The sequence below is a fragment of the Hemicordylus capensis genome, chromosome 2, assembly GCF_027244095.1.
Source record: "Hemicordylus capensis ecotype Gifberg chromosome 2, rHemCap1.1.pri, whole genome shotgun sequence".
NCBI lineage: Eukaryota > Metazoa > Chordata > Lepidosauria > Squamata > Cordylidae > Hemicordylus > Hemicordylus capensis.
This window is the reverse complement of record NC_069658.1, coordinates 305,028,349-305,055,439: the sequence shown is the minus strand read 5'-3', so window position 1 is coordinate 305,055,439 and position 27,091 is coordinate 305,028,349. Positions and strand designations below refer to the sequence as shown.

The 27,091-nt window shown below is 42.6% G+C and overlaps 1 protein-coding gene across 9 annotated transcripts in view; it reads right to left on the bottom strand.

The window, feature by feature from the left end:
- DNAH12 (dynein axonemal heavy chain 12) overlaps positions 1 to 27,091 on the bottom strand; it is a 277,218-nt gene that overhangs the window by 52,695 nt on the left and 197,432 nt on the right. For 8 of the 9 annotated variants that reach the window (XM_053291166.1, XM_053291165.1, XM_053291159.1 and 5 more), the window contains 8 exons: positions 25,562 to 25,724; positions 25,152 to 25,232; positions 21,887 to 22,063; positions 14,930 to 15,061; positions 13,959 to 14,048; positions 11,405 to 11,545; positions 9,400 to 9,641; positions 8,887 to 9,034 (listed from right to left, as the gene is read on the bottom strand). In XM_053291166.1, the coding sequence (XP_053147141.1) occupies positions 8,887 to 9,034; positions 9,400 to 9,641; positions 11,405 to 11,545; positions 13,959 to 14,048; positions 14,930 to 15,061; positions 21,887 to 22,063; positions 25,152 to 25,232; positions 25,562 to 25,724 (1,174 nt within the window). The remainder of the gene's footprint in view (positions 1 to 8,886; positions 9,035 to 9,399; positions 9,642 to 11,404; positions 11,546 to 13,958; positions 14,049 to 14,929; positions 15,062 to 21,886; positions 22,064 to 25,151; positions 25,233 to 25,561; positions 25,725 to 27,091) is intronic. The other variant, XM_053291160.1, reaches the window with a different exon arrangement.

Sequence of the window (27,091 nt, the reverse complement as noted above, 5' to 3'; positions counted from 1 at the left end):
TTCTGCCCATGGACAGGAGCTATCTGTGACTTCTACTGCGCAGTGAGAAGTCAAGACTCCCCAGCCATGGTGATCTGAGCAACTGCAACAACTCCTGTCTCCAGCCAGAGGCCTAGCTCCTTCAGCTGAAAGATCTCCGCTCTCAAAGTCTCTGATCCTGGTAAATATGCTGCAAGCCTTGGGTCCCTCCATCCTTTCCCCCTCCTTCTCCTTCCCCCCCCTCTTTTCCCCTACTAATTCCAAAACCATGCCAGTCCTCAGCCTCTCTCACCCCCCCTTTTCTGTCTGTATCTGAATTGTATTAGGCTCTAGGAAGATTTAATTGCACACACATATGGTAGTTAGGAACACTGGTTGTGGTTAGGATGTTCTGTTTAAAATACTCTTAGTAATATTGATAGAGTGTTCTGCTTTCTGCTAGATTGATATGTTATTCTTTTATATTAAATAAAGCCCATTGAATCCTTTTTGAGTGGTTTGATCTCCTTTCTTCCTTGCGCCCAGATCCTACATGGTCACTATATAAAAGAACTTGGTCACTTGGTGACACTATGGGACAGACCTAATTTTGTATGCTAGCTCATGAGCATACTGTAATTAGCATATAAATCAGGCCTGGTCTGTAACAATATCCCGGATCTGAAGGTAGCGTTCCTTTGGCAAGTACCCTTCTAGTGCACACGTCTAACACGGCTCCAGTGTAAGATATTTGTTTCACAGGGTTAAGGTATGACCTTTTTGGTGTGATTTTTCCCCAATTGACCTGAATGCCAAGGTCTTGAAGAAGACTCAGCACATAGCGGATCTGAGAAAGTAACTCTTCTTTATCTTGTCCTGTTAGCAACCGATCGTTTAGACCAGTGGTTCTCAATCTGAGAGCCTCCAGATGTTGCTGAACTACAACTCCCATCAGCCCCCAGCTACAATTTATTGTGGCTGGGAATGATTGGAGCTGTAGTTCAGCAACATCTGGAGGTTCCCAGTTTGGGAATCACTGGTCTAGACAAAGAAAAACAATTATTCCTTGTGTTCTGAGGTGCACAATGATCACAGCCATGAACTTTGTGAACACCCTTGGAGTAGTGGATAACCTGAAGGGGAGCACCTTTTATTGGTACACTGAATTTCCTATAGTCAACCTTAGGTATTTATTGTGATTTTCCTGAATACTGATGTGGAAGTACACATCCTTGAGGTCCAACTTTGCAAGCTGCTCCTACTTCTGGAGGAGTGGTAAGATGCCTTTCAATGTTATCATTCTGAACTTCCATTCATCGATATATTTGTTCAGCCATATGAAATTCACAATATGCCGGATTCCCCCATCCTGCTTCAGGATCTGAAAGTAGTGGGAGTAGAATCTGTCCTGTCATTGAATCCACCATACAGGGGCAACAGCCCCTTTCTACAGCAAAACCTGCACCTCTTCCAACAACGTGGGAGTTGCTGGCATATACTTTATGCCCGAGAAAACTGGCAAAGCCTTGAACTCTATTGAGTAATTAGTGGCAATAATGTGTATATGATAATGGTGTTATGTGGCTTGCCAGTTTGATGGAATTGGCAATAGCCAAGCTGGTGCTAGGAGCATTGGCAGGTTGTGGAGTTGGTGATGGTGGACTGACACCCACATCAAAAAATTCTGTTTGGAGGAATCCTTGTTGGAACAGGATCTCTGATTCTTGTTTTTAGGACTGAAGCCTTTCCATTGGTAGGGTCTGTAAGGTTTCCTTTAGTCCTTGAGATCTTGTGGTTTGTAGGAGGTGCGCTGGCAACCATTAGGGCAGTAATGGTACATTGAATAAGATATTGAAGTGGTAATGGTGAATGATTTTGCTGTGAACTAGGATTTTTGGAGTGATTCCACTGTGCTGTCAGTATTCTCACAGAAAAGGCCCTTGCCATCGAATGGTAGGCACTCAATCCTGTCCTTCATATTTTGCTGCAGCATAGTGGATCTTAACCATGCATGCCTCCAAATAGAGAGTGCTGTTGCCATAGTGCTAGATTCAGTCTTGGAAATGCTAAATTGTTGAGTGACCAAAGTTGACATAGCATAGATCTCACTGAAATGTTGCTGAAATTCTTCTGGTGACAGAAAGGCAAATACTCCCATGGAGAATGGTTGTATTGACCATACAGGCAGTATAATTGGCTATGGGAATGGGAAAACGTGCCATGGAATAGACTTGTGGCCTAATACATCCATCTTTTTGCCCTCCTTGTCTGATGGGATGGTATAGTGACGTCCAGATTTTGATGAGGATGCACAATAAATGATGAGGGAATTATGAACAAGGTGTTTCAATAAGTAGGAGTCATCCTCCTCCTGAACTTTGTACAGACCTTCTAAGCATTTGGAAATTGGCACTGAAGTTTGCAGTATTTTCCAAGCTGACTGTGCTGCCTTCGATATGATGGGCAGCATTGGCAGAACTACCTGCTGTGCCAACTGAACAGATGCTATTAGATCATAAACTGGGTCTTTCAAGTCCACAGTTTTTTAAATTTCCAGGTCTAAAGCTTCTGCCATTTCTGAAATCTGAATATGATAGGCTTTGAGTTCCTCAGTAGAAGGCTCGGGTTGGACATCAGAGGGTGGGTCAGAAGGATGCTCAGTGCTCAGTTACTCACCATCTGAGTCAGAAGTAGAACCATAATCATCCTCTGATGAAGGGGTAGAGAAGTACCTGCCCCTTGTAGAGCAATATTAGTAGTTGAAGAAGCAGTTGCCAACCTAGCCGGCAGCACAGTGGGATGGCAAGGAGCAGCCGGGGCACTCTGAAGTGGATTAGGGGCTTTTGGCACAGATGAAAGTTATGTCAGAACAAGCACAGTAGGAAGGTCATAGTGTTGATCAGAAGGTAACCCTGCAGGCAGTTGAGTGTTAAGCTTGGGTGCCGATGGCCTTTGAGGCACAAGAAGAAATGAAGCCATTTGCTGACTCAACAAATGTCTCAATTTCCATATTTCATATGATATTCTGCAGAATCATATGGCATTTCTGGTGAAAGGGAATGGTGAAAACCACAGCCATGCATCAACTCTCTATGGCCCATCAAACTTTGAGTGGTGGTATATTCCATAGGGTACTTCCAAGACCTATGGCAGGTGCATCCCGATGGTGCTGATGATGGTACCATGGCTCGAGCAGGTACTGATCTTGACATCAACGTACACCGGATAGTCAGTCAAACTGGGGACATCGTAGGAGTCTTCTGTATTGATGCTGCCACTTCCTTGATGTTGGGGTCAACATCTAACCCTTGACTCAGGAAGCCATGGAAATTCGATCCCTAAGGTATACTTCCTGTAGAGTCCAGAACAGAGAGTAAAGTCCTCACAGTTTTAGGGACTAAGGCAGCATCCTGCAGGTCCTCCTCTGGCTCAAAGATGATTACAGAATCTGCAGGAGAGGTAGCTTGTCAATGCTGAGGGGCTGTCTCCCTCGGTGTCCAAGGATACTGTTCTGGTGTCTTGGCTGGAGACATGATCATTGGACAATGTGTTGCAGTTAAGATGGAAGCTGACAGGGATGGAAGAGCAATCCCTGGAACAGATGTCAAAAGAGAGTGAGGAACCTGGGTCAACATCGACACAACGTCGACGTGATGTTGTCTTTACACTGAGTTACTGGACATATGTCAAGGCATTGGCATGGAGGGAGAAAGACAGGTATCTTGGAGCCCCGTTGGTGAAGCCATCCCAGCTGTCAACCTCAAAGTCTATCTAGGTGACTTATCCCTGTGCTTCTTTGAGGGTGGAGGAGAGAGTCCTTCATCCGAAGATCTTCTCTTTTGTAAATGTTTGTGGTGATGCATTAAGGAGGAACCCTTTGGGAGTTCCTTCAGATGCTTAAAGACATGTTCTTAGGTTGAAGTAGTAGCAGTGGATGTCAAGGATTTTGACTGCACATTTGCAGCAGTCCCCAACATTGACTTCAACATCAATGGCAATGTTGAGGGAAATCTTGGCACTGGAGTCAGCAGTCTAGAGCTTGCTTGTAGAGTGTGGCACGAAGGTGAACAGCACGGTTCTTTAAAGTTTGTTTTGAGAATGATGTGCAAATCATAAAGGCTGCTGGATTATGATATTCTCTAAGGCATAAGAGGCAGGAGTTGTGGCAGTTGGTAGATGGGAGCTTACCACTGCAGTCTGTACAGTGCCAAAAAGTTTTTTTAACATCCATTTGCCAGTAAAAACTGCTTAATGGTCTCAAGAAAGCCAACATCCAATGTCCTAACAGTAGTCTAAGTCCAGCCCAAGTTATCCAAATTTAAACAAAGCGGACATCTGAACAGTGAAAAATAGTCAAATAAAAGCCAATCCAAGTCAAATAACCAAAGATACCATGTATCACTTTTGTTTTTTTAGAAAGCATGTTAAACTGTGGTTTTTTACCCAGGCTTTTATTTTGTTGTCTCTGCTGCGGCTGTTTGTACTCTATATTGCTTTTATGCTTTTGTTTTTTTATTATTATTATTATTATTATTATTATTATTATTATTATTATTATTATTTTACACAGTCAGACAGGTGTTATTGACTGGTTTGTTTTATCCAGACATCGAGTCCTTCCCAAGGACCTGGGATGCCAGAATTTTATTGTCAATGTTGTTGCTGTTGTTATAGATATCGTCGCAGAATATAGGCTGTTCCCAGTAAAGCTGCTTTTTGTAATTGGCTGATGGTGATTTCTGTGGCCCCTATGGTGTTGAGGTGCTCTTCAAGGTCTTTTGGAACTGCACCCAGGGTGCCAATTACCACTGGGATTATTTTGGTCTTTTTCTGCCACAGCCTTTCAATTGCAATTTGTAGGTCTTTGTATTTTGTGATTTTTTTTCTCTTTGTTTTTCTTCTATTCTGCTATACCCTGGTATTGCTATGTCAATTATTTTGACTTGTTTTTCTTTCTTCTCGACTACAGTGATATCTGGTGTATTGTGTGGCAGATGTTTGTCTGTTTGTAGTCGGAAGTCCCATAATATTTTTACATCTTCATTTTCTTCAACTTTTTCAATTTTATGCTCCCACCCATTTTTGGCTACAGGTAGCTTGTATTTTTTGCAGATGTTCCAGTGTATCATCCCTGCTACTTTGTCATGCCTTTGTTTGTAGTCAGTCTGTGCGATCTTTTTACAACAGCTGATTAGGTGGTCCACGGTTTCATCTGCTTCTTTACAAAGGCGGCACTTGCTGTTTGTGGTTGATTTTTCGACTTTTGCTCTTATTGCATTTGTTCTTAGTGCCTGTTCTTGTGCAGCCAGTATTAAACCCTCTGTTTCTTTCTTCAGGTTGCCATTCTTAAGCCATTGCCAGGTCTTGGTGATGTCTGATTTTCCAGTGATACTGTGCAAATATTGACCATGCAGTGGCTTCTTTTTCCATTTTTCTGCTTGGTTCTTGACTTGTGCTTTCTTGTAGGCCTGCTTTGTTTCATTGGTGTTGAATAGTTTCTCATTATTGACCATCTTAAGTGCATCTTCTTCACTGTCCTTGATATATTCTTCAAGGCCTCTTTTCTCCTCCTCTACTGTTTGATGGACTTGCAGCATTCCACCTGAGCTGCGAGGGAGGTATAGCCTATCGACATCACTGCGGGGGTGCAGAGCATGATTTATGGTCATGATTTTCCTGGTCTTACAATCTAGCGTCTCTAGCTCTGCCTGGGTCCAGTCTATTATTCCTGCAGTGTATCTGATAACAGGTATAGCCCAGGTGTTTATGGCTTGTATGGTGTTCCCGCCATTGAGCTTGGACTTGAGGATTTTTCTAACTCTCCTGATGTATTCACTTCCAATTTTTCTTTTAACTTCAGTGTGTGTGATGTTATCAGCATGGAGAATGCCCAAGTATTTGTCATGTTCTTTCTCTTCAAGGTTCGTGATCTTGCTTCAATTGGGCAGTTCTATTCCTTATGTTTTTCTTATTTTCCCTCTGTTCATTATTAATGCAGCACACTTGTCTAGTCCAAACTCCATTGCTATATCGCTACTGAATATACGGACAGTGGTTAGCAGTGATTCGATTTCTGACTGGGACTTTCCATTCAACTTCAGATCGTCCATGTACAGCAGATGGTTGATTTTACTTGATGTTTTAGATGTTTGGTATCCGAGGCCTGTTTTGTTTAGTATTTGTGAAAGTGGGGTCATGGCGATTACAAACAACAGAGGAGATAGTGAGTCCCCTTGGAAAATGCCTCTTCTAATGCTAACCTGTCCAAGTATCTTGCCATTGATTGTTAACTGTGTACTCCACATGCTCATTGCTTTTTAAAATAAATATCTGAATGTTTTTGCTGACACCAGTTGTTTCCAAATATTTTAGTATCCATGTGTGAGGCAATGAATCGAAGGCTTTCTTGTAGTCAATCCATGCAACACTTAGATTTGTTTTTCTTCTCTTGCAGTTTTCTAAAATCATTTTGTCAATCAGCAGCTGGTCTTTTGTGCCTCTGGTGTTCGGACAATTTCCTTTCTGTTCAACTGGAAGCTGTTTGTTAATTAATAAGTGTTGCATCACTTCAGCTGCTATTATTCCAGTTAATAATTTGAACATGGTTGGCAGGCCAGTTATCGGTCTATAATTACTTGGAACTGCACCTTTTGCTGGGTCTTTCATGATGAGATGAGTTTTCCCAGTTGTTAGCCATTGTTCAATATCACCTCCTTGCAAAATGTGATTGAACTGTTTTGATAGTTGTTTATGAAGGCTTGTTAGGTGTTTAAGCCAAAAGCCATGCAGTTCATCGTTGCCTTGTGCAATCCAATTTTTAATTTTCTTTGCTCTTTCACTTATTAATTCTGGTGTTATTATTAGAACTTGCATTTGTTGGTTACATTTTTTGACCTCTTTCATCCAGCCTGCTTTTAAATTGTAATCTTTGGATTGTCCCATAATTTCCCCCAGAATTGCACTGTTTCTTCTTTATTTGGTGTTTCTATGTTTCTTGCAGTTTCTCCTTCTATGCTTTGGTAGAAACGTCTCTGATTCGACTGGAATAGGAGATTCTGCCTGTGTTGTGTAGTTCTGGCTTCGTATCTGCTAATCTTCTTTGACACTGCTGTTATTTGCTGCTTTATTATTTCCAGGACTTTTCTAATTTTCCTTGAATCTAGGTAGTATTTTTGGATCAGATACTGTTTGGTGTTTTCATTCTTCAGCTTCTTGTCTTTCATATCTTTCAGTTTACTAGCATCTGAGCTAAGCCTGGAGATTTTATTTTCTAATCTAATCTTTCATTTAGGTGATGTACTGCTTTCTTTTTTTACAGGTCCACTGATCTTATATACGAGCTCCTGTGTTGTTATTGTTGCTGCAATGTACATTAGTTGGTTTGTTTCTTGCAAATTATTGGTTGTTATTTCTGCAAGTGCAGCATTGACATCTTTTAATACCTGAGCAAGTTGTTTTTTTGGCAACTGTTTTTAGAGCTGGGAGTCGAATCCTGGTGGTTGTTTGGTTCATGTGCTCAGTTATTTTTTGCTTTAGTTCTTGTTGCTTTTTTGTTAAACGGCATTTGGGTTTTTGAGGTGAAGGCAAAGGGGCGGTTGCCTGGTTTTGATTTTGAAACAGTACAGCAACAATGGTATCCTCTATTTCCAACACCTCCTCCACCTGCGCCTGAGCAATTGCTTCAGTTGGTGGTAATTCTTCTTCCATATCTTGAGCCTGCGTTGCTCTTTGCAGTTCTTCCAGCTCAACTCCTGTGAATACTTTATTTCTTATTATGAATCTTCTCTATTCTGCTAGCCTTTGTTCTGTTATTTCTGTATCTGGATGCTTCTCTTTCCAAATTTGGTACATTCTTTTTAAATAACCTCTTCTAGTTGGACTAGACTTGTAATAGCAGATCATTATTTCCTTGTTGGTATTTTTCATATATTTTTTTCAGTTAAGTGATGTTTCTTCCAGTAACTTTGCTGTCTTCAGCCCTGGTTGCTCAACTGAAGATCCTGAATCCTGTTGCCCACCTGCCACCAGATGTCCAGGGACTCCAGCACCTGTCGCGGTCCTTGTTGACCCGGGTGACGACCGATCCAGTATAGATTTATTAAAGTTACGTCTCACCATATTGTTGATGGGAGAGGCACTCTTTGTCTGGCTCCTCTGGTGAGACCTGTCCAGTATGGTTGGACCTCTGGCATAGCTCTCACCTTCCTCAGAGCACGCAAGCCCCACAACCACGCCTAAGTAGTGCCTCACTGGGGGATAATGATGATGATGATGATGATGATGATGATGATGATGATGATGATTTACATTTATATCCTACTCTTCCTCCAAGGAGCCCAGAGCAGTGTACTACATACTTGAGTTTCTCTTTCACAACAACCCTGTGAAGTAGGTTAGACTGAGAGAGAAGTGACTGGCCCAGAGTCACCCAGCTAGTTTCATGGCTGAATGGGGATTTGAACTTGGATCTCCCCGGTCCTAGTCCAGCACTCTAACCACTACACCACACTGGCTCTCATTTTAATCAGATTTGTTTTATATTTTTAGCTTAATTGTGTCTTTTTTACAATCTTGATTTTAAATTTTGCTGTAAACTGCCTTGGGATTGTTTTAATGAAAGGCAGTATATAAATTTAACAATAAATAAAAATAATAATAAAGATAGAAGTTGAACAGTGAGAGGACAAGGATACAGCCCTGTTTAGCTCCTTTATCCATTGTAATACAATTAGTAAGCTGTCCTTGTAAATTATGGTGGACTCTTATATTAAAATACATCATGACAACAATCACCACTTATAGTACCAGCAACACAATCAACAAATACATTTTGCTATCCCAGCATAAAATCTACCTAACCTTTGACAGAGCAAGCAGTAGTAGAAATTGTACACTTTTGAGAGAGAAATATGTTTAAATCAGTACTACCTTGCACAGTTCACTCCAGTCCTTAGTACACTCCTGTCTAAAACCAGCAGTGAAAGCACCCAGATAAGCTATCACTCCTGCTGATACCAGGACATCTCCTGTCAAATTATCGTAAGTGTCTTGAAGATCATTTGCAGCATTAGACCATCTATGGGAAAGAACAAGATTAAAGCCAAAATGCTCTATTACTTTCAGAGTAACTCATCAAAATATAGTCCTCTCCTTGTTACATAGGACTTCTTAGCTCAGAATTAAAGATGGTGATGGTGTCTTTTTGGAAGATCATAGCTAAACGTAATGTAAACATTAAAATATTGTGTATTAAAATAGGCACGAAACCAAAATTGTTTTTGCACATTTTTAGTTATGTAAGCTTATATTTGTATTTTAAAATGTTTGTGTATATTTAACCAATTGGATTTTAAATCCTTATGTATAAACAATTGCAAAATTGTGTGTCCTCTTCTATATAGTAGTGCTTACTAAAATGAATACAATGTATTTTTCTCTGACCTTGATTTTTCTCCACCAAGTCCTCCAATCAGCTTTTCTGCTCTTTCTAGCTTTTTACCACATAAATCCACTTGAAATTCTAAGCGAGCCTTTTCTTCAGTTTTCTCAACGAAGGTTTGTTGCAAAGCTTCCAAACGATCTTCAACTGCCTGAAGTTCGGCTCTCTTTTGATTTAGTAACGCCATAGTCTGTGCTAAGGAGTTCTGTGCCTCTGCTAAACGGGCTTTTTTAGGAGCAACAACCTATTCAATTATATTTAATAAAGAATTGTTAAATTGCCAATAGAAAATTTTAAAGAAATTCAAGAACAAATAAATAAAATGAAATCAAATAGATGGCAATCTAATAATAAAACACCTTACATAGACTTCCACCTCCTCTTCAAAACAATACTTATTATCCATTGTATTTAAAAACCAGAAGGAGCATAATCTACAAAATGCTGCTTCCATCCACTAAAAAAGAATATGATTGAGTAATGGAAATGACCTATATGGCTGGATTTCTAAAGGTTGGTTGACAACTTGATGCAGCCTTCGCTGCATCCCACTGCAAGTAGCCCATATGCAAGTTTGTGTGTGTGTGTATGTATGTATGTATGTTCAATAGTCTATTTAGGAATCTTGTCTTAAACAGACATGTAAGTTTTTGAGGCCCTGTTAAGCATAACATCTTGCACCAAGCGGGGCTGAACAAATCTGGGGGGGAGGGTGTTCCAAAGAAGAGAAGCAGCCACGGAGAAGGCCCTGCTATGGGCCCAGGCACCACGCACTACACCAGGGCTCAGGACACTAAGGAGGGCCAACCGAGAAGACCTCACAGGATGGGGTTTAGCTGGCCAAGAGAGACGATCCTGGAAATATACAAGTGCTAAGCCCATAAGGGCTATCTAAACTCCAATATCCTTTGGAATTATATTTTACTTTTTTAAATTTCTTGTATACCACCTCCTCCAAAGTCTCTAGGCAGTGAACAATAACAATAACAATAGTAATAATAATAATAAAAACTAAAGGGCAAAAGCCTGGCAAAAAAGGTAGGTCTTGAGAAGAGCCTTGAAAGCCACTGAGGGGCTGAACAAATCTGGGGGGAAAGGGTGTTCCAAAGAAGAGGGGCAGTCACAGAGAAGGCCCTGCTATGGGCCCAGGCACCACGCACTGCACCAGGGCCCAGGACACTAAGGAGGGCCAACTGAGAAGACCTCACAGGATGGGATACAACTGGCCAAGAGAGGCGATCCTGGAGATACACAGGTGCTAAGCCCATAAGGGCTATCTAAACTCCAATATCCTTTGGAATTATATTTTACTTTTTAATTTTAAAATGTGCCTTGGGTTTTTCAGCCAAATGGCTACTCTATACACTGCTATGGCCAGATAAATACAATACTCAAATAATATGGGGGTTCTTTTTATAAAGGGGTTTAAGGTGGCCAGCCTGCTGAGAGTTTTATAGGTTTCCGAATCTTTGGTTTTGAGAAAAAGAATGTGGGATAAGGGCATGAAGTTAGAGGAAAAGTCTGCATGCCTCCCTTACTATGAGAGGATATCAGAGTATGGTTTGCTTTTACTTGTCTATTTTTCATATTTTTACCACACACGCACAGCACTAAATATGGGGTTTCCCCATCCAGGTAATGACTGAGACCTGCTTCGCTTCAGACACAGAATTCTTGTAAACACCTTCAAATACTTTGCAAATACCTTCAAGCCTATTCTAGCAATAGTGAACTATGACCTAAAAAGGATTAGACAAAGTCACAGAGGATAGGTCTATCAATGGCTAGTAACCATGGTAGCTACCATGGAACCTTCATATTCAGAAACAACATATATCACAATGCCAGCTGCTGGGGGACAAACAACGAAGGAGGACTGTTGTCTTCATATTCCACTTGTGAACTTCCCAAAGACATCTGGCTAGTCATAGTTGGAAAACATGCTTAAACCAAATGGCTTTGGGTACTATCTCCCATGCAGAGAGATGATAACATCAACAATCCCACCTTTGCTATTCTGTCATATGCTTCCATTGCCATAATCCATTTACATAAGCCTTCAGCTGCAGAGGATGCTTTAGCCACTTTAGGTGGATCAAACTCAGGATTGTTCAGATATTCAGCACGAATCTTCTGCATCACAGTTACCTATGTGAAAAACACATTACATAATTTGAAAACTATGTTTATACATAGGGTTCAGTTATCACTCCTCCTGTGAACAATTTACCAGATTTTATCCATGCACTATTCAACTAGAGTAGCTGTACAATATGTAATTTATTATTTATTTATTTACCACCTTTCCGAAAGTGGCTTAGGGCAGTTTACATTAAAATCAAAAACACATATTAAAACAATTAACGTTTAAAAAGCATTTAAACCAGATTAAAATTAAAACTAGATATTAAAATCCAGGCTAAAATGATGAGTCTTTAAGGATTTCCTGAGCATTTTCCAGATTACATGCTGCAACGTACTCACAGCGTATCTGCTAAGTGCCCTTCCATATTGCCCATGTTTCCACATCAGTGTCGCTGCGTTGTCAGCAGGGTGCCGTTCATATTCCCCATGCCTTGAATCAAATTTTAATTTTGCGTTTTTGCCTTACAATGTTGTAAATGTGCTGCAGGAAAGTAGCTGTACTTTTCCATTGTAGGGAGTCTTGCCCTGCATTTTATCTGTTGCAGAGTGTGGCAGCATGGACAGTTCTTTACCTCCCGCCGTGCCCATGCTTGCTTCCTCTGCCACCTCACCATGGGGAGAGAAACAAGCAGGGAGAAATCTCGGCTTTCCCCTCCTTTCCTCCCCACAGATCCCAAACCACACACACCTCCCTCCTCCTCTGCTTGCTTCCAACATAACTCAAGCTTGTCAATGCATAAGGGGAGGAGAGAGCAGCTGAGAAGATTTCTGAATCCAATCCTTTCTTGTGCACTTTTTACTGAAGAGGAAGCCCATTGAACTAAATTATTTACTTTTGTGTAATCTCACTTGTTTAAGAGCCTCCCCATCTCTTACAACTTTTTAAAAGGCAGTCAAGACCCAGGCTTTTAATTAGATACTGTTTAATTGTTTGATGATTTTTAATACTTTTAACATTTTAAATTCTAATTGTTGCAATGTTTTAACCTTTTTATTTGCTTCTATTGTTTTGTTGTAAACTGCTCAGGGACTTGTATTTTGGGCGGTATACAAGTATGTCAAATAAATAAATAAATAAATAAATAAATACATACATACTACATGAAGTCCATTGAACTGAATCATGATTCATTTACTTCTGTGCAATCCCACAGCCTTCACTGCAGGAGCACTTCCCTCCCCTCCTCCCCTCCGTCTCTTCCCTATTTTTTCTATTTATTTATTTATTTGGATTCACGCTGCCACCATCCTCCTTCATCAGGAGAAGGCCCAGCAGGAGGGAAGCAGTGAGGACGACGGCAGAGAGGAGAAAGGTGCCCCACCACCGCTGCAAGGCTCTCCGGCTCTAGTGGGGCACCGACTGAGGAAGAGTGGCAGAGGCTGCTGCTGCTATGACTGCCCCCAGCAACCTGGCAGGGTAGCTGAGGGGCCGTTGGCCGCCACTGCCATGGAAGAGAGAGCCAACCCAGGTGCGCCGGATCCTCTCTTCCCCCCTTCCAGGCTTGCCACAGGATTCTCTTTCACTCCCCTAGTTTAAATTTTTTTTAAAAAAAAAATCACATCACACACACTCCACAACCCCATTGGCCCAAATGGAGCAGGAGGATGAGAATATGGACACTCTTGCCTGGAAAATAGGTTTTAGCGGACAGAAAATATGAATGGCCACCAGCTTACAACAAAGCATTAAACAACCCTTTACTCTTGTTTTTCAGTCCCTGTGAAGTGTGATGCCATGTCTACTGTAGCATTCTGTCCATGCCAAAAAAGCCCTCACACCAGCCTTCAACTTAAGACTGCAAAACCAAATCCTGGTTGATTGTGGTAAGTAAATTTCCCCGCTACTCTTTGTAATCTTCACTATTTTTCAAGCGAGGGCCACTGGCAAAAATCTTTTAGTGTGAGAGCCGTTTTTCATTCTGCTGACCTCCTCACAATACTGCTAGGAGGTACTGTGAGCACCTGTTAAGTGCTGGGAGCGCCCCTTAAGAGAGACAGAGCCCTCTCTTAAAAGCTCCAGTTCCCAGCACTCTGTGTGCCAGCTTGCTTCCAAGAAGTTGTAGGCTATAAAGGGTCCCCTTTCCCTTAAAGGAGTCCCCCGGCACTGGCAAAGTGCATCACTGCTCAGTGAAAATGGTCACTTCCACAGGGTGCCAGCTTTGACTGAAACTTTATAGCAATAAACAATTAGTCAGGGAGCTGCACTTCAGGTTGATGGGAGCTGCCACTGGCCCCTGGGCTTTACAATGAAAAATACTGCTCTACCAGCAAATGGAGATAATCTTTTGTGTTAGGGACGATATGTCCGACTAATTAGCTACAAAACTTTTGAAGGTTAAGTGGGAGGCAAATTCAGTACTACTAGCATTACTGACATCTATTATATTTATTATTGGAAAAATGAACAAAAACTTACTGGAATATTATCCTTGTCATACTCTCTCAGATCTTTTAGGAAATTCATGTCACCCAAAAGCTTTTTGCTAGGTCCCCAGTAGTCTAAAATCTATAAAGGAAGTTGTAATGCGGTATTGAAAACATTAAATTTTAGAACTGAAAAAAGAAATGTGATAACTTCTCTGACATATAATTATGCACACATTAAATATGATGACAGAAGTCATCATCAGAGAAGAAAACAGGCAGAATACAAAATAATTGTAACTGACTATCCGTATACTTAAAGATGACGCTTTATTCACCCTCAGTGTTCCAGTATAGCAGATACTTTCCGCCAAAGACTTACAGACCCGTCCCATACACCACTGGGCTAGCAAATTAATCTTTCAAATCATGTACATCATATAAGTGATATCCTACAATGTCATGAGATAATAACTACTTCAGGCATTACAATCCTGGGTACACTGTACCCAGATAGTGGGGGGATGGAAGCATGCCAGCTAGCCATGCCCCTCGCCCCGGGTTCAATGTTTCTTTGGGGGGGGCAGCACTGAATCTGGGACACTTGGTCTGCATAAGCCTGAGCCTTACCAAGAAAACAGGAAAAAGTGGGGGGAAACTCTTCTATATTCACTGAAACCCAAAGCAGTTGTCAAGGAAACAATCAGCTTACTTCCTTGATGGAATCAAGAACGTTTGTACAAACCACATTTCAGAGTTCTCTATAGCTTCTTCCTATGGTGAATGGAATTTATCAGTATAGTCAAAGACATGCCTATTAACAATACAATCCATAATCTTTCTGCAGGTTCACATATTATCGATAAAGCTCTTGCAAACTCCATGGGTAAGTGCACAGTATGCAACTACTGTTCTTGAAGTTGAAAATATGCCCTTAATTTTTTCCAGATGCACCTTTCATATATGATTAGAATGGTATTTTCAATTAGAAATGTGTTGCTGCTTTACTGTCAGCTATTTTACCTTGCCTCCAAGTCCAGAAGGATCTGCAATTTTCTCAGGTTTTATATCCTTCATGACACAGACGGCAGCCATAACAAGTTTAACACCAGCAGGTGGATTCTTCATTGATTTCACAATTGTGATATCTGCAGGCTAAAATAAATTTTTAAAAAAGATTAATGATATAGTACACAACTGTCATACATTAAAACAAATACTCAGTTTTCATCTTATAATGGAAAGTGCATATAAATGCATCACAACCAACCCACAGTCAATACTGAATCTATATTTAAGTTTTACCTAATATTTTGATTAATGTTCTCTTAAAGTTGCCCAAAAGTAAAGAATAATCCATATAGCAGCTGGATCCAATTAATTATTTTAGGTTCAGAAAATACAAGCAAAAAATTAAAGTTTAAAAAAGTTTTAAAACCCACACATAGGTACTCAATTTCATAGAACTTGCTAAACAGAGGTTTCAGAGGGGAGGGGATGAAGAAAGATATGGTAGTGGAAAGGTTAATTAGAGGGATGAGGCAGGAAGGGGTGGAATGCAGGCTGTCCAGACAACTTTATTTAAAAAATGAATTCATATGATAAAATATATATGCTCTTTATTTCCCCATTATACTTCTATATATAATCCCATGGATAATTGTTAATACAATTCTTTGCTTTTGATACAAATCAGTTATGTGCCCAGGGTGTGGTAGCATAGTACAAAATAATTTGTTTTTACACTTTTTTCTAAGGATGTGCCAAAACACTATTCAGCTTCTGAATCATGGCACAATCCCTTTAAAATTGAGAGCTTACCCAGCCCCTTTAATGCAGAGGAGAGCAGGTCCATCCCTGCTCCTCCTCTCACAGCAATTGCTGAACTGGAAACACTCCCTCAAGCTATCAGCGTGTGCTGGCAGTGACCTCTCCCAGATGCCCCCACACAGTGCTGGCATGCACATGGCCTCTACACTGTTGGGGCACATGTACCCCAACCTTAGATCCAGAGGTATCTAGAAGTATATGGAAGTATATGGAATTCCCAGAAGTATATGGAAGTATATGGAAGTATATGGCCCAGAAGTATATGGAATTCAGGCCTGTGTCTGATTTCATTTTATATTAAGAGTTCAATTAAATGCCTGGACTCAGGGTGAATTGACACCCAGATCTGCCTGGGTAATGCCTGGTAAATGATTTGTAGAGGCAGGGGTAATCTAGCATTGTTTATCAGTGTTTGTGGAACTCACAAGAGACTCAATGGGTCAGGCTTAATTACCAGTCTCACACTGCTGAAATTATCCCTTTTCCTCACTGACAGGATGCTTCTGCCTCAGTCAAATGTATTGATTAACTCGTCTCACACATGTACCCCTTCTTATGTTACTTTAAATATTGTCTTGTTATAATTACACACTAGATAGAGGTACATGAGAAATAATGTAATTGCTGTCTCACACAAATAGAACTAATTCTCTCACTAACTCCTGACTTTTAACACCTTTTGGGACCAGGCTAGCAAATCTGGGACAAGAGAAGGGGCCCATTTGCAACTCAGAGATGCAGATTTGCTTTGGGGCAATGTCGCCTCCTCAAGATAGCAGCTAACAGAAGATGAGATTAAGATCTCTCTGGACTGGCTGAATAATTAAAAGATGATATCCAGAAGGTAACAGCAAGTTGTCACCCTTTTGGGGACCCAGGAAAAGATGAGGAGATGTGAATAGACTTTATGAGAGATCAAAGGAAAATACAACTATAAAGAATGAGGCTACTGTACAGAGAACTAGCAATCTTGTGCCTACAAGCAAGATCTGCTCATGAGCAATCCAAGGGTTTGCTGCCCAAGCCACGGGGCTAGAGGCAGGAACTCTTTCCATGGGAGAAGGGACTGTTTGTGTCCTCTGCTGCAAAGTGAGAAGTCAAGACTTCCCCAGCCATGGTGCTCTGATTCTCAGCCATGTTCTGAGCAAACTGCATGCTTGATCTAAAAGCTCCTCTCTCCAGCCAAAAGCTTCTCTCCTTCAGCTGAAAGATCCACCATTCTCAAGCCTCTGATCTGGGTGGTTGTGATCTCTGTGATTGTGGGTGCCTCCACAAGCCTTGGATCTCTCCATCCTTTTCCCTTCTTCTCCTTTCCCCTCGTCCCTCTACTAATTCCTGATCTCCCCAAACCATGCCATCCCTCAGCCTTCCTTACCTCCCCCCCTTTTCCATCTATATCTGAATTGTATTAGGCTCTAGGAAGATTTAATACACAAACATATGTTAGTTAGGAACACTGGGTGAACGTTGTTGCTGGCTAGGGTTGAAATATTGTTAGTAATACTGATAGAATGTTCTGCTTTCTGCTCAGATTGATGTTGTTATTCTTTTATACTCAGTAAAGCCCATTGAATCATTTAGGATTGGTTTGACCTTCTTTCTTCCTTGCGCCCAGATCCTACATGGTCACTATATAAAAGAACTTGGTCACTTAGTGACACTGATGAGACAGGCCTAATTTTGTATGCTAGCTAATGAGCATATTTAGTATACAAATCAGGCCTGGACCACAACAACACATGCATGGTGGCCATTTGCCTGGTCAGCATAGACCACACAAATGGCCACCACTGGGAGAGCTGGAGGAGGGTGCTGCTGGCACATGCTAGTAGTGTTAGAGGTTGTTAATTTTTACCCTCAATAGGCAAAACAGCAAAGCACTAAGGAATGAGCACACACTCCAGTTACAGAGTAGGTAGCAGAGGATGGCTTAGTTATTGCAGCTATTTAGAGAAAACACACGGAGATCCTTGTAGAACTAAACACTAAGTATTTATTGGTTAAATACACTTGGATAGGAAAGACCTAAACCTAATAATCTAAAGGACTACAAAATGAATAGGTAAGGAGGGAGAGAGATGTTTCCATCTGCTCTCTAGGAGGAAAAGAAGGTTTGTGACTCAGCACAGGAAGTGTGGAAGAGTCAGATCAGGGGTCATAGAGCAGGGACGGGTAGAACAGTCAGGGAGACCCTTACTCACGATCTCTACTCCCAATGCCCCTAGTGGCCATTAGGATAGTTGGTGCAAAAGGTCAATGCACTGGAACTCCATCTCCAACAAATAGCTGGGGGGAGCACTGCCAGTACGACAAAGACAGTGAGCGGACGAGGAGCAGGGATGGACCTGCTCTCCTCCTGGTTAAAGGGGCTGGGTAAGCCCTCAATTTTAAAGGGATTGCTACGATTCAGAAGCCAGGAGGGAGGGCGCTGCCTGCGTGCACTGATAGCTGGGGAGAGCACTGCCAGTATGGCCATGGCAGCGCGCGCGCGAGGAGCATGGATGGACCTGCTCTTCTCTGCGTTAAAGGGGCTGGATAAGCCCTCGATTTTAAAGGGGTTGTGCTGCAATTCAGAAGCTGGGTCGCATTTCAAGCACACCCCTATTTTTTTCATTGTAGAAACTAGGACTGGAGAAGTTGAAAGTATCAGCACCCCACATCCCAGAGCTTCTCCCATAGGAAGGGAGGAACATTCCTCTGGGAAGGGAACTATAGCCCCCACATATCCTTGCACTGGCATTTCTCCAGGTAACCCTGCACTTCCACAGCCTCCTCTGTGTCACTACCCACCCACCAATCCCGAATGCTTCTGAGAATTTCTGCAGCTGCCCAGCTTTCCCCACACCAGTGCTGGGTCAGCATTTAAAGAACCCACCACCACCACCATACTATCTAGCGCAATTGCCCCATCAGCTGCTTCCTTGTAGGGTGCTGATATTTATTTATTTATTTATTTATTTATTTATTTATTTATTTATTTAACACATTTGTACACATTTCTGACTTGCACAGTCCTAGTAGAAACACTTGCCCAAAACAATATTTCTGTCTCCCCGCCCCCTGCTTTTTAAAAACCATCTTCTCCATCCATGTGTTACTGTATTTTATTTATTTATATTTATATACCGCCTGTTCTGTGCATCTCTTAGGCAGTGTACACAATTAAAAACACGACAAATATAAAATGGAGTAAAAACAAAAACAATTTCACAGAATAAAAAGTTATAATAATTTCATGGGATTAAAAATATTTAACATTTTAAAATTAACTTCAGTTAGCCTGAAAAAAGAGGGTTTTCTTGAGGATCTTCCGAAAAACAAACAGAGAAAGAGATGCTCTTATTTTGATAGGGAACATATTTCAAAGCCCTGGAGCAGCCACAGAGAAGTCCTGGTCCTGAGTCGCCACCAAACAAGCTGGTGGCAACCGTAACCGGACCTCTCCAGATGATCTTAATAAGTGACAGCGTTCATGACATAGAAGGTGCTTTCAAATACCCTGGACCCAAGTCGTTGAGGGCTTTATTGGTAATAACCAGCACTTTGTCTTTCGCTCTGCAACATAGCAGCAGCCAGTGCCATTCTTTTAAAATCAGTGTATATAGTCCCTTTGAGTTGTTCCAGAGACCAGTCTGTCTGCAGCATTCTGTACCAATTGTATTTTACAGACTACGTACAAAGGCAGTCCCACATAGAGTGCATTACAGGAGTCAAGACCAGAGGTAACCAGCATATGCACCATGGATGTGTAAAATAATTTGAGTTCGAAAGGGCTATTCCAAATGTTTTGCGCTTGAAATGAAAACACCCTTAAATAAAGGGCCTGTTTCGAGCTTGAAACTATCCCATTTGAGTCGAATTGTTTTGAGCACCATTTTGGAGGAGTGTTTTTCCCCTGCCAATTGGTTTTCTGGAACCAGCTTCTGAATGGCTTGCGAACTCCTTGCTTTTTGGTTGCTGTTATGATCCAAATCAATTGTTGTCATGGGCAACTGTGCCCCCATTGGCAGGGTAGGAGGGAGGAAACACAAAAGGAGGGGGTTTCAAATGTATTTAAGGGCCTGGGAAGCAAAGAGCCCTTACAGCATGCCAGTTCCTCTTGAATAGGAAGTATCCCCTTCCTTTTACACTTGAAATTGTAAAAATTCACAATTTTAAACAATTTTTAACCTTCCCCCATAGGATCCCATGGGGGTTTGGGAAAAGGTTTTGTTTTGTTTTTTAATTTCCTGCTTGCCCATTTCCTTAGTGGATTGCGTGGTAGGTAGCACACATCATGCCTTACCCACTCAACACATTTTGGTGTCCTCAGGAGCTACCCACAGGGAACAATGGGGAGTTTTGAGTTCCTCATTTTTCCCTATGGCTGAAACACTTGAAACGCAAAATGGACTCAAAACATTTCAAGTATTTCAACGAAACATTTCAAGGATTTTGCATTTAATTTTGAGCTCAAAACCAAATGCTAAATCCATTTCGTACACAACCCTAATATGCACCACTGTTTTAATGTCATTTACCTCCAGAAATGGGCCGAAGCTGATAAAAAACACTCCTGGCCAATGTCTTAACCTGAGAAACCAGGAGCACTCTCAAGCTATGCACCCAATCTTTCAGGGGAGTGTAACCCCATCCAGAACAGGGAGATCTAAACTATCTCTTGGGTCCTGACCCCCGCCCCCACCCCAGTCAGTAGTTGTGCCGACAAGTCAGTGTCGACTCCTGGCGACCACAGAGCCATGTGGTTTTCTTTGGTAGAATGTAGGAGGGGTTTACCATCGTCATCTCCCAAACAGTATGAGATTATGCCTTTCAGCATCTTCCTATAATGCTACTGCCCAATATAGGTGTTTCCCATAGACTGGGAAACATACTAGCAGGGATGCCTAGGGATTTGCTCCCTAGGCAAGTTATTTCCCCACTGTGCCATTAGGTCAGTACCGCCATATGATTTGGATTCAACTTCAGTTTGTTATCCCTCATCCAGCCCATTACTGACTCCAGGCTGGCATTAGGGAAGTTATAGTATTTACTGATGAGATTGATATGGAAATAGATCTGGGTGTCATCAGCATATTGAGAACACCTTGTACCAAATCTCCTGATGATCTCTTCCAGTGGTTTCATGTAGATGTTAAAGAGCACTGCAGACAGTATGGAGCCTTGTGGAACTCCATACTTTAATTATCACTTTGAAGAGCAGCAGTCTCCAAGCAACACCATCTGAAAACTACCAGAGGTAGGAATGGAACCACTGTAAAACAGTGCCACTCAATCCCACCTCCCTCAGGTGATCCAGAAGGATACCATGGTCGATGGCAGAGGCGTAGAGAGACCCCTGGAGGCCCAGGGACAAAATCTTTGTAGGGGCCCCCCTCTATCGTGTGCACAAAGCATGTGCATGATGTCTGATGTGACATCAGATGCATGGAGTGGGGCAACAAACATCTCCCACCACCACCTCCCTTGCCCTTGCCCCACCACCGCTTATCTTTGCCCCTGTGACGGCAGCGGCAGGCGCTGTGGCTGGACCTCTCTGGCCAGCCAGCATACCCCCCTTTTTCTCTCACTGGCCAGCCGAACCGCAAGTATGCGCAGTTTGACTATTGACACTGCATGCCCATGACGTCATGGGCATGGGACTTCCATGGTCAGAACTGCGCACACGCACAGTTCAGCCAGCTGGAGGGGGGGCATGCCGGGCAGAGAGGAGAGGCCCGGCCCAGCCACAGTGCCCATCACTGCCACATGAGGCAAAGATAAGAAGCGGTGGTGGGGCAAGGGCAGGAGTGTGGCAGGGAAAGGGCAGGGATGGTCTGAACTGCTTGGGGGCCCCTTGGGGGGGCCCCTGACCCTCTGGGTCCAGGGATATTTGTCCCTGTTTGTCCAATGGGTGCTACACCCATGACCTCACCACTTCAGCTCCCGTAGTTCTTCTGAATACCGCAGGGCTGATTTGCAAGGAGGTCAGAGAGGATGCTTAGTAGTGATTGTGTCTACTGCTACATCATTATCAAGATAATGATGATGCATGGATCAATGGAAGGGCCAGAGAAGAAGTTAACAAAAAGGGGGGGTTGGTGATTCTTTCCAGGCCATGCTCTGTTTTAGCTTGTGTTCACATGCTGTTATTGTATTAATTTGACTTGCTTTCAGGGTGTCGAGTGCAGACAGTGCTGCCTCTAGGACTGGAATGGCCTCTGCAAGGTCACTCTCACATTCATTCTTCAATGCTTGGGCTTCTTCTGCTTTTTCTGTAGCAAGCCCTTCATCCACTTTTACAGTTCTACTTTTTGCTTCAACTTCTGCAGACTCTTTCTCTATGATCTAAAGAAAGAACAAATAAATAGAAATAATGAGATATACTATACAACAGGGGTGCACAACTCAAATGACCTGGTGGGCCGAAACCGACCATGACTTCGCTCATGGGGGCCAAGGTCAATTTTTAGGTTGCTGATTATTAAAGTAACACTTAATATCAGGAGTTCTGGCAGGCCAAGATTAATTAAAATAAAAATAAAATAAATTGAATTAAAATTCATTCTAATAAAATAAATACAATACAATCTGTACAAAATACATAATAAAATGCATTGTTCTTCCTTTCTACCTCTGCCAAATCATCACACTTAACATGGAGCACTTGTAAGGAAAAAAATTAGAGAAGTTTTTCTCTTAATTTTTGATAAGATTAAACTTCGATCCTTCACTACAAAGGCTTTTATGTGAGAGAAAGAGAGAAGGGAGATGGGAAAAGAAAGAGAGAAAGGATGGGGGTAGGCTTTGCTAGAGGGGGGGGGCTGAAAAAGGAAAAGGGGATGGGGCCGGCTTGAGGGGAGAGTGGGAGAGAAAGAAAGAGAGAGAAAGTTAACGAAAGAGATGGAAAGAGGCTAGGTAGGGTTGGTTTGCGAGTGAGAGAGAGCAAGAGAGAGATAGGAAAGGTGTGTGTGTGTGTGTGTGTGTGTGTGTGTGTGTGAGAGAGAGAGAGAGAGAGAGAGAGAGAGAGAGAGAGAGAGAGAGAGAGAGAGAGTGTTAAAGAAAGAGATGGAAAGAGGATGGGTGGGTTTGGCTTGAGAGAGAGTGAGAGAGAGAGCAAGAGAGGGAGAGAGAGAGGGAGAGTTTAAAAAGAAAGAAAGAGATGGAAAGAGCTGCTGCGCTCTGCCTTGTGCTGTTTGCAGCTTGCCTCCCCCTGCTACGAACCTCCGTGTTTTGTTTTTAATGCCAATTCCAGCCGCTGCTCAGCTGAGGGGATGGCTGCAGGGTGTGTGTGTGAGCCAGTAGTCCTTCTACCCCCCCCCCGCCCCCAGCGACATGACAGTGGCTACCAGAGGTACACCGTGGCCTGCTATTTGTCTGGCATCTCTTCCCAATTGTGAGGCGTGCCTGCGCAACACTCTCTTAACTGCGCAGGTGCACTTCACAGTTGGGAAGAGATGCTGGGCCAAATGGCAGGCCACGGCATCACTCTAGTAGCCGCTGCCATGCGGGGGGGGGGGGTAGAAGGACTACTGGCTCACACCCCTGCAGCCATCCCTTGGCCGCAGCAGCTTGAATTGGCATTAAAAACAAAACACGGAGGTTCGTGGGGGGGGGGCAAGCACAATGGCCCCGTGGGCCATGAAAAAAGGCCTTGCAGGCCGGATGCAGCCTGTGGGCCGTATGTTGTGCAGGCCTGCTATACAACATAATAGTTCTATATAGTTGCCCCAGATATATCCATTAAAATATTCTCATTATTTTTGAGCAGATCAGTTGGAATTCTAATGAAGGCTTTTATGCAAGATTCTAAACCTTGCATTAAATCAGCTGATTGATTGCAGCAAGAAGTACTTTTTGAGGCTTCTTTTGACAAAGGCTCTTTAAATTCTGTTTCTGATTAGGATCAGATCAACCCAACAGGAAAGTACAAAGGAATATGTGGATAGGATTCCATATTGGTAGTTTTTACCATAAATGCCATTCCTGCTCTCAATGTGGAGGCGTGATCATGTCTGTTACATTTGTATGGAAACATAAAAAGGGACTAACTGCTTGGCTAACCACTAACCACTAACCACTTGACTAACCACTACCCTGTTCACTTAGGCCAATACCACACATGACATCTCTTTGAGGAGCAAGGGTAGAAGAGAAAATGGGCAATGCAGAGTTGAGTGGAAACTGCTTCACTTGGGTCCATTCCTAGACTATTTAAATAAGGGAGAAATCAGTCATTGCATCAGTTTGGATATGCACCTTCTCTGATGAAGCAAGAAGTCCACTCAATTCCCTGTCCCCATAAAGTGGAGAGGGGTGATATTGGGCATAGCCATAGTGGAGAGGAGGTTTGGCATGTGAGCTCTGTGAGCAGTATCATGTCAGTGAATGAGCCAACAGTACAGGGAGAAGCACAGGGCTATTAAAGTTAGGTTGCTCATCCAGGGTGCCCTATTCTTTGGCTAATGGAACACCCACCTACCCTCTCTGGCACAGGCAGTGTAGGTGTAGCAAGTCACCTTTTAGGACCAAGATGGAATGTTTCCCCCCACCCTTGACCCAAATTGACTCAGAGACCGAGCTTTTTTGCCTACTCTGCACTGCTTGCGGGACCTGGGTTAAGATTAACATAAGGCCACTGATGACCACCCTGCAGTATCACTTTACGGCTGAAAAGCTGGTGTTTTTTTTAGATATTTGTGGCTGTTATGTTAAGGGAACTGGGATAGGGAAATCAGTCCCAATTAAGCCACATGGTGCACCTCAGCAACTAAACTTACCAGCTGACATTATGCACAGCAAAAACTTAGGTGATTCTGATCCACTTGTGCTACTGTGGGCAAACTGCAGTCTTGAGAGGAGAGCTGGTCTTGTGGTAGCAAGCAAATCCCCTTAGCTAAGCAGGGTCCACCCTGGTTGCATATGAATGGGAGACTACAAGTGTGAGCACTGCAAAATATTCCCCTCAGGGGATGGAGCTGCTCTGGGAAGAGCAGAAGGTTCCAAGTTCATTCCCTGGCTTCTCCAAGATAGGGCTGAGAGAGATTCCTGCCTGCAACCTTGGAGAAGCTGCTGCCAGTCTGTGAAGACAATACTGAGCTAAATAGACCAATGGTCTGACTCAGTTTATGGCAGCTTCCTATGTTCCTATGCAGTGTTGTTTAAGAGGGCTCTTGCTCTACTACTTAAACTTGCATGATGCTACATACATTATTTCCTATGTATGCAGCGTTGAAGAAATTTGATGCTACATACATTATTTCCTATGTATGCAGCATTGAAGAAATTTAATGATGCAAGCTTAAGTAGTAGTGCAAAAGCACTCTAATGTAACACCACTAATGTCGTTTTAGATGCTTGCAGTGGCACAGGTTCTTCATGACCACTCATGGTTCACTGCACAGGAAACCAGTCACTGTTAGGATGAGGAACTTACCTTCATCATAGTTGCATTGTCCACTTTAGCCTGCTCCAATTTAGGCTGCAAATCAACTAGTTCTTTTTTCATTTCACCAACCTAAAACCAATTACAATTGGACATGAGCTGTTTAAAATATACCAAATTGGGAACTGAGACAGTAAACACTTAAATATGCCAATATATCAAATACAATGCAAATTTGCAAGTGCATTTTAATTAATTATATCCCCTGAAAGAACCCTATAACACTGGGGACAAGAACATGTGGTTTTAACGTGTTACATGTTAATATACAGAGTATATAGACATAAAGAATGAAAATAAAGGGAACAACAGGAACAGTTGTCATATTTTAAGGTGCTGGACAGTTAGTAAGCAGTCCTCATAAGCTATGGGTGGCTGTTACATTTTAAAAATCAGCTTACCTGAGATTCAGCAAAAGCTAGTTTGTCTAAGCCATTAGTGTATCTTTTCTTTGCCTTCATCACAGCATCTCGTTTTTGAGTCAAGAGTTGTTGGAAGGAAGCAATCAGTTCAAGATAAGAAGTTGGAGTAACATAATTATGTCGTCCCAAATCATGCAAAAATCTGCAGCACAAGAAAATAGTATTTAATTGGAATCCAAAAGAAAGTCGCTCTTTGTTTAATTAAAGAATTTCTGAATATACTTTTTAACATCTATATATTTAATTCTCCTGGGTGCGCCTTTAGAATATGCATCCTGGTGCCCAGCTGATTGGCTGGGTGTCGGAGGCGCCTGATAGGCTGAGGCAGCAGTGAGGCCGGGCAGCACCAAAAAACAGGAGTGGCCAGGTCACGGCAAGCCAGTGGGTTGTGGTGGCCAGGCGGCAGGCCTGGCTGTGGCGGCGGCAGTTTCAGGCCCGGCGAGGTGGCGGATGGACTGCCAGGAAGAGGATACGGCCCAGGAGGGAACAGGCTGGCTTTAAAGCCGGCCAGAAACCGCGGGTGGGGAGGGGAGGATGGGAAGGACCAGCCCGGGAGGGAAACGCCAGCCCCAAATACCGCACAGATGTTCTGTACGGGGTTGGCTAATTGCAAATTATTTGTGTCATTAAAGGCTTTCCCAGATAATCAGTGTTTAGCAAAATTAATGTGCAGATTGCACTTGTTACTCATTTACTGTATACAATCCAGATACCTTCCTTCTCCTTTTTCCTATAGAGCTTGCTCTCCTGCTTCTAGTAAGGCTTGTGATTTAGACATCACTCTACTGGTCTGAAGGAGGACCTGTGGGACTGTCATGCAGACTAACTTGTATTTGCTGTATTTGTTTGGGCTACACATGAAAGATGGAGAGAGTCACATGTCCCAAGGCCAGAGCTGGAAGGCTCAATGAGGCACTACTTACACAGAGCACTTGCACAAGTGGCTGATAAACAGAGATACTGAAGAGTTTTTGTGGTAAATGGCTGTTCTATTCCTTGGTGGACTTCAGCTCAGTCCTGATGCAAGGCAAATGCTTGTACTTGCCTCTGCCTGAATAGGACTCCGGGAATGGAAACCTCAGGTAGCCAAATGAGTACTTCCCTGCTGATTCTGTGCTTATAACCTAGCTTCCCATCACTGTTTTTGTGAGCCTGAGAGTGACAAGGGGGATCCAACCTCCCGTTTCTTGCAAAGGTTTTGAAGAAGGTTGTATGTGCCCAGCTTGAAAGAGTTCTGGATGAAGCTGATTTTCTAGATCCTTGCCAGTCGGGTTTCAGGCCACAGCATAGCACGGAAATGGCATTGGTTGCTCTGGTTGATGACTTGTATCGTGATCTTAATGAGGGTAGCACCCTCTCTTGGTCCTTTAAGATCTCTCTGTGGTCTTTGATACCATCAACCATGGTATCTTTCTGGAGCACCTACACGGGTTGGGTATTGGGGGCACTGTTTTGCAGTGGTTCCGTTCCTTCCTTAGTGGGTGCTTTCAGTCGGTTTGTATTGATGGT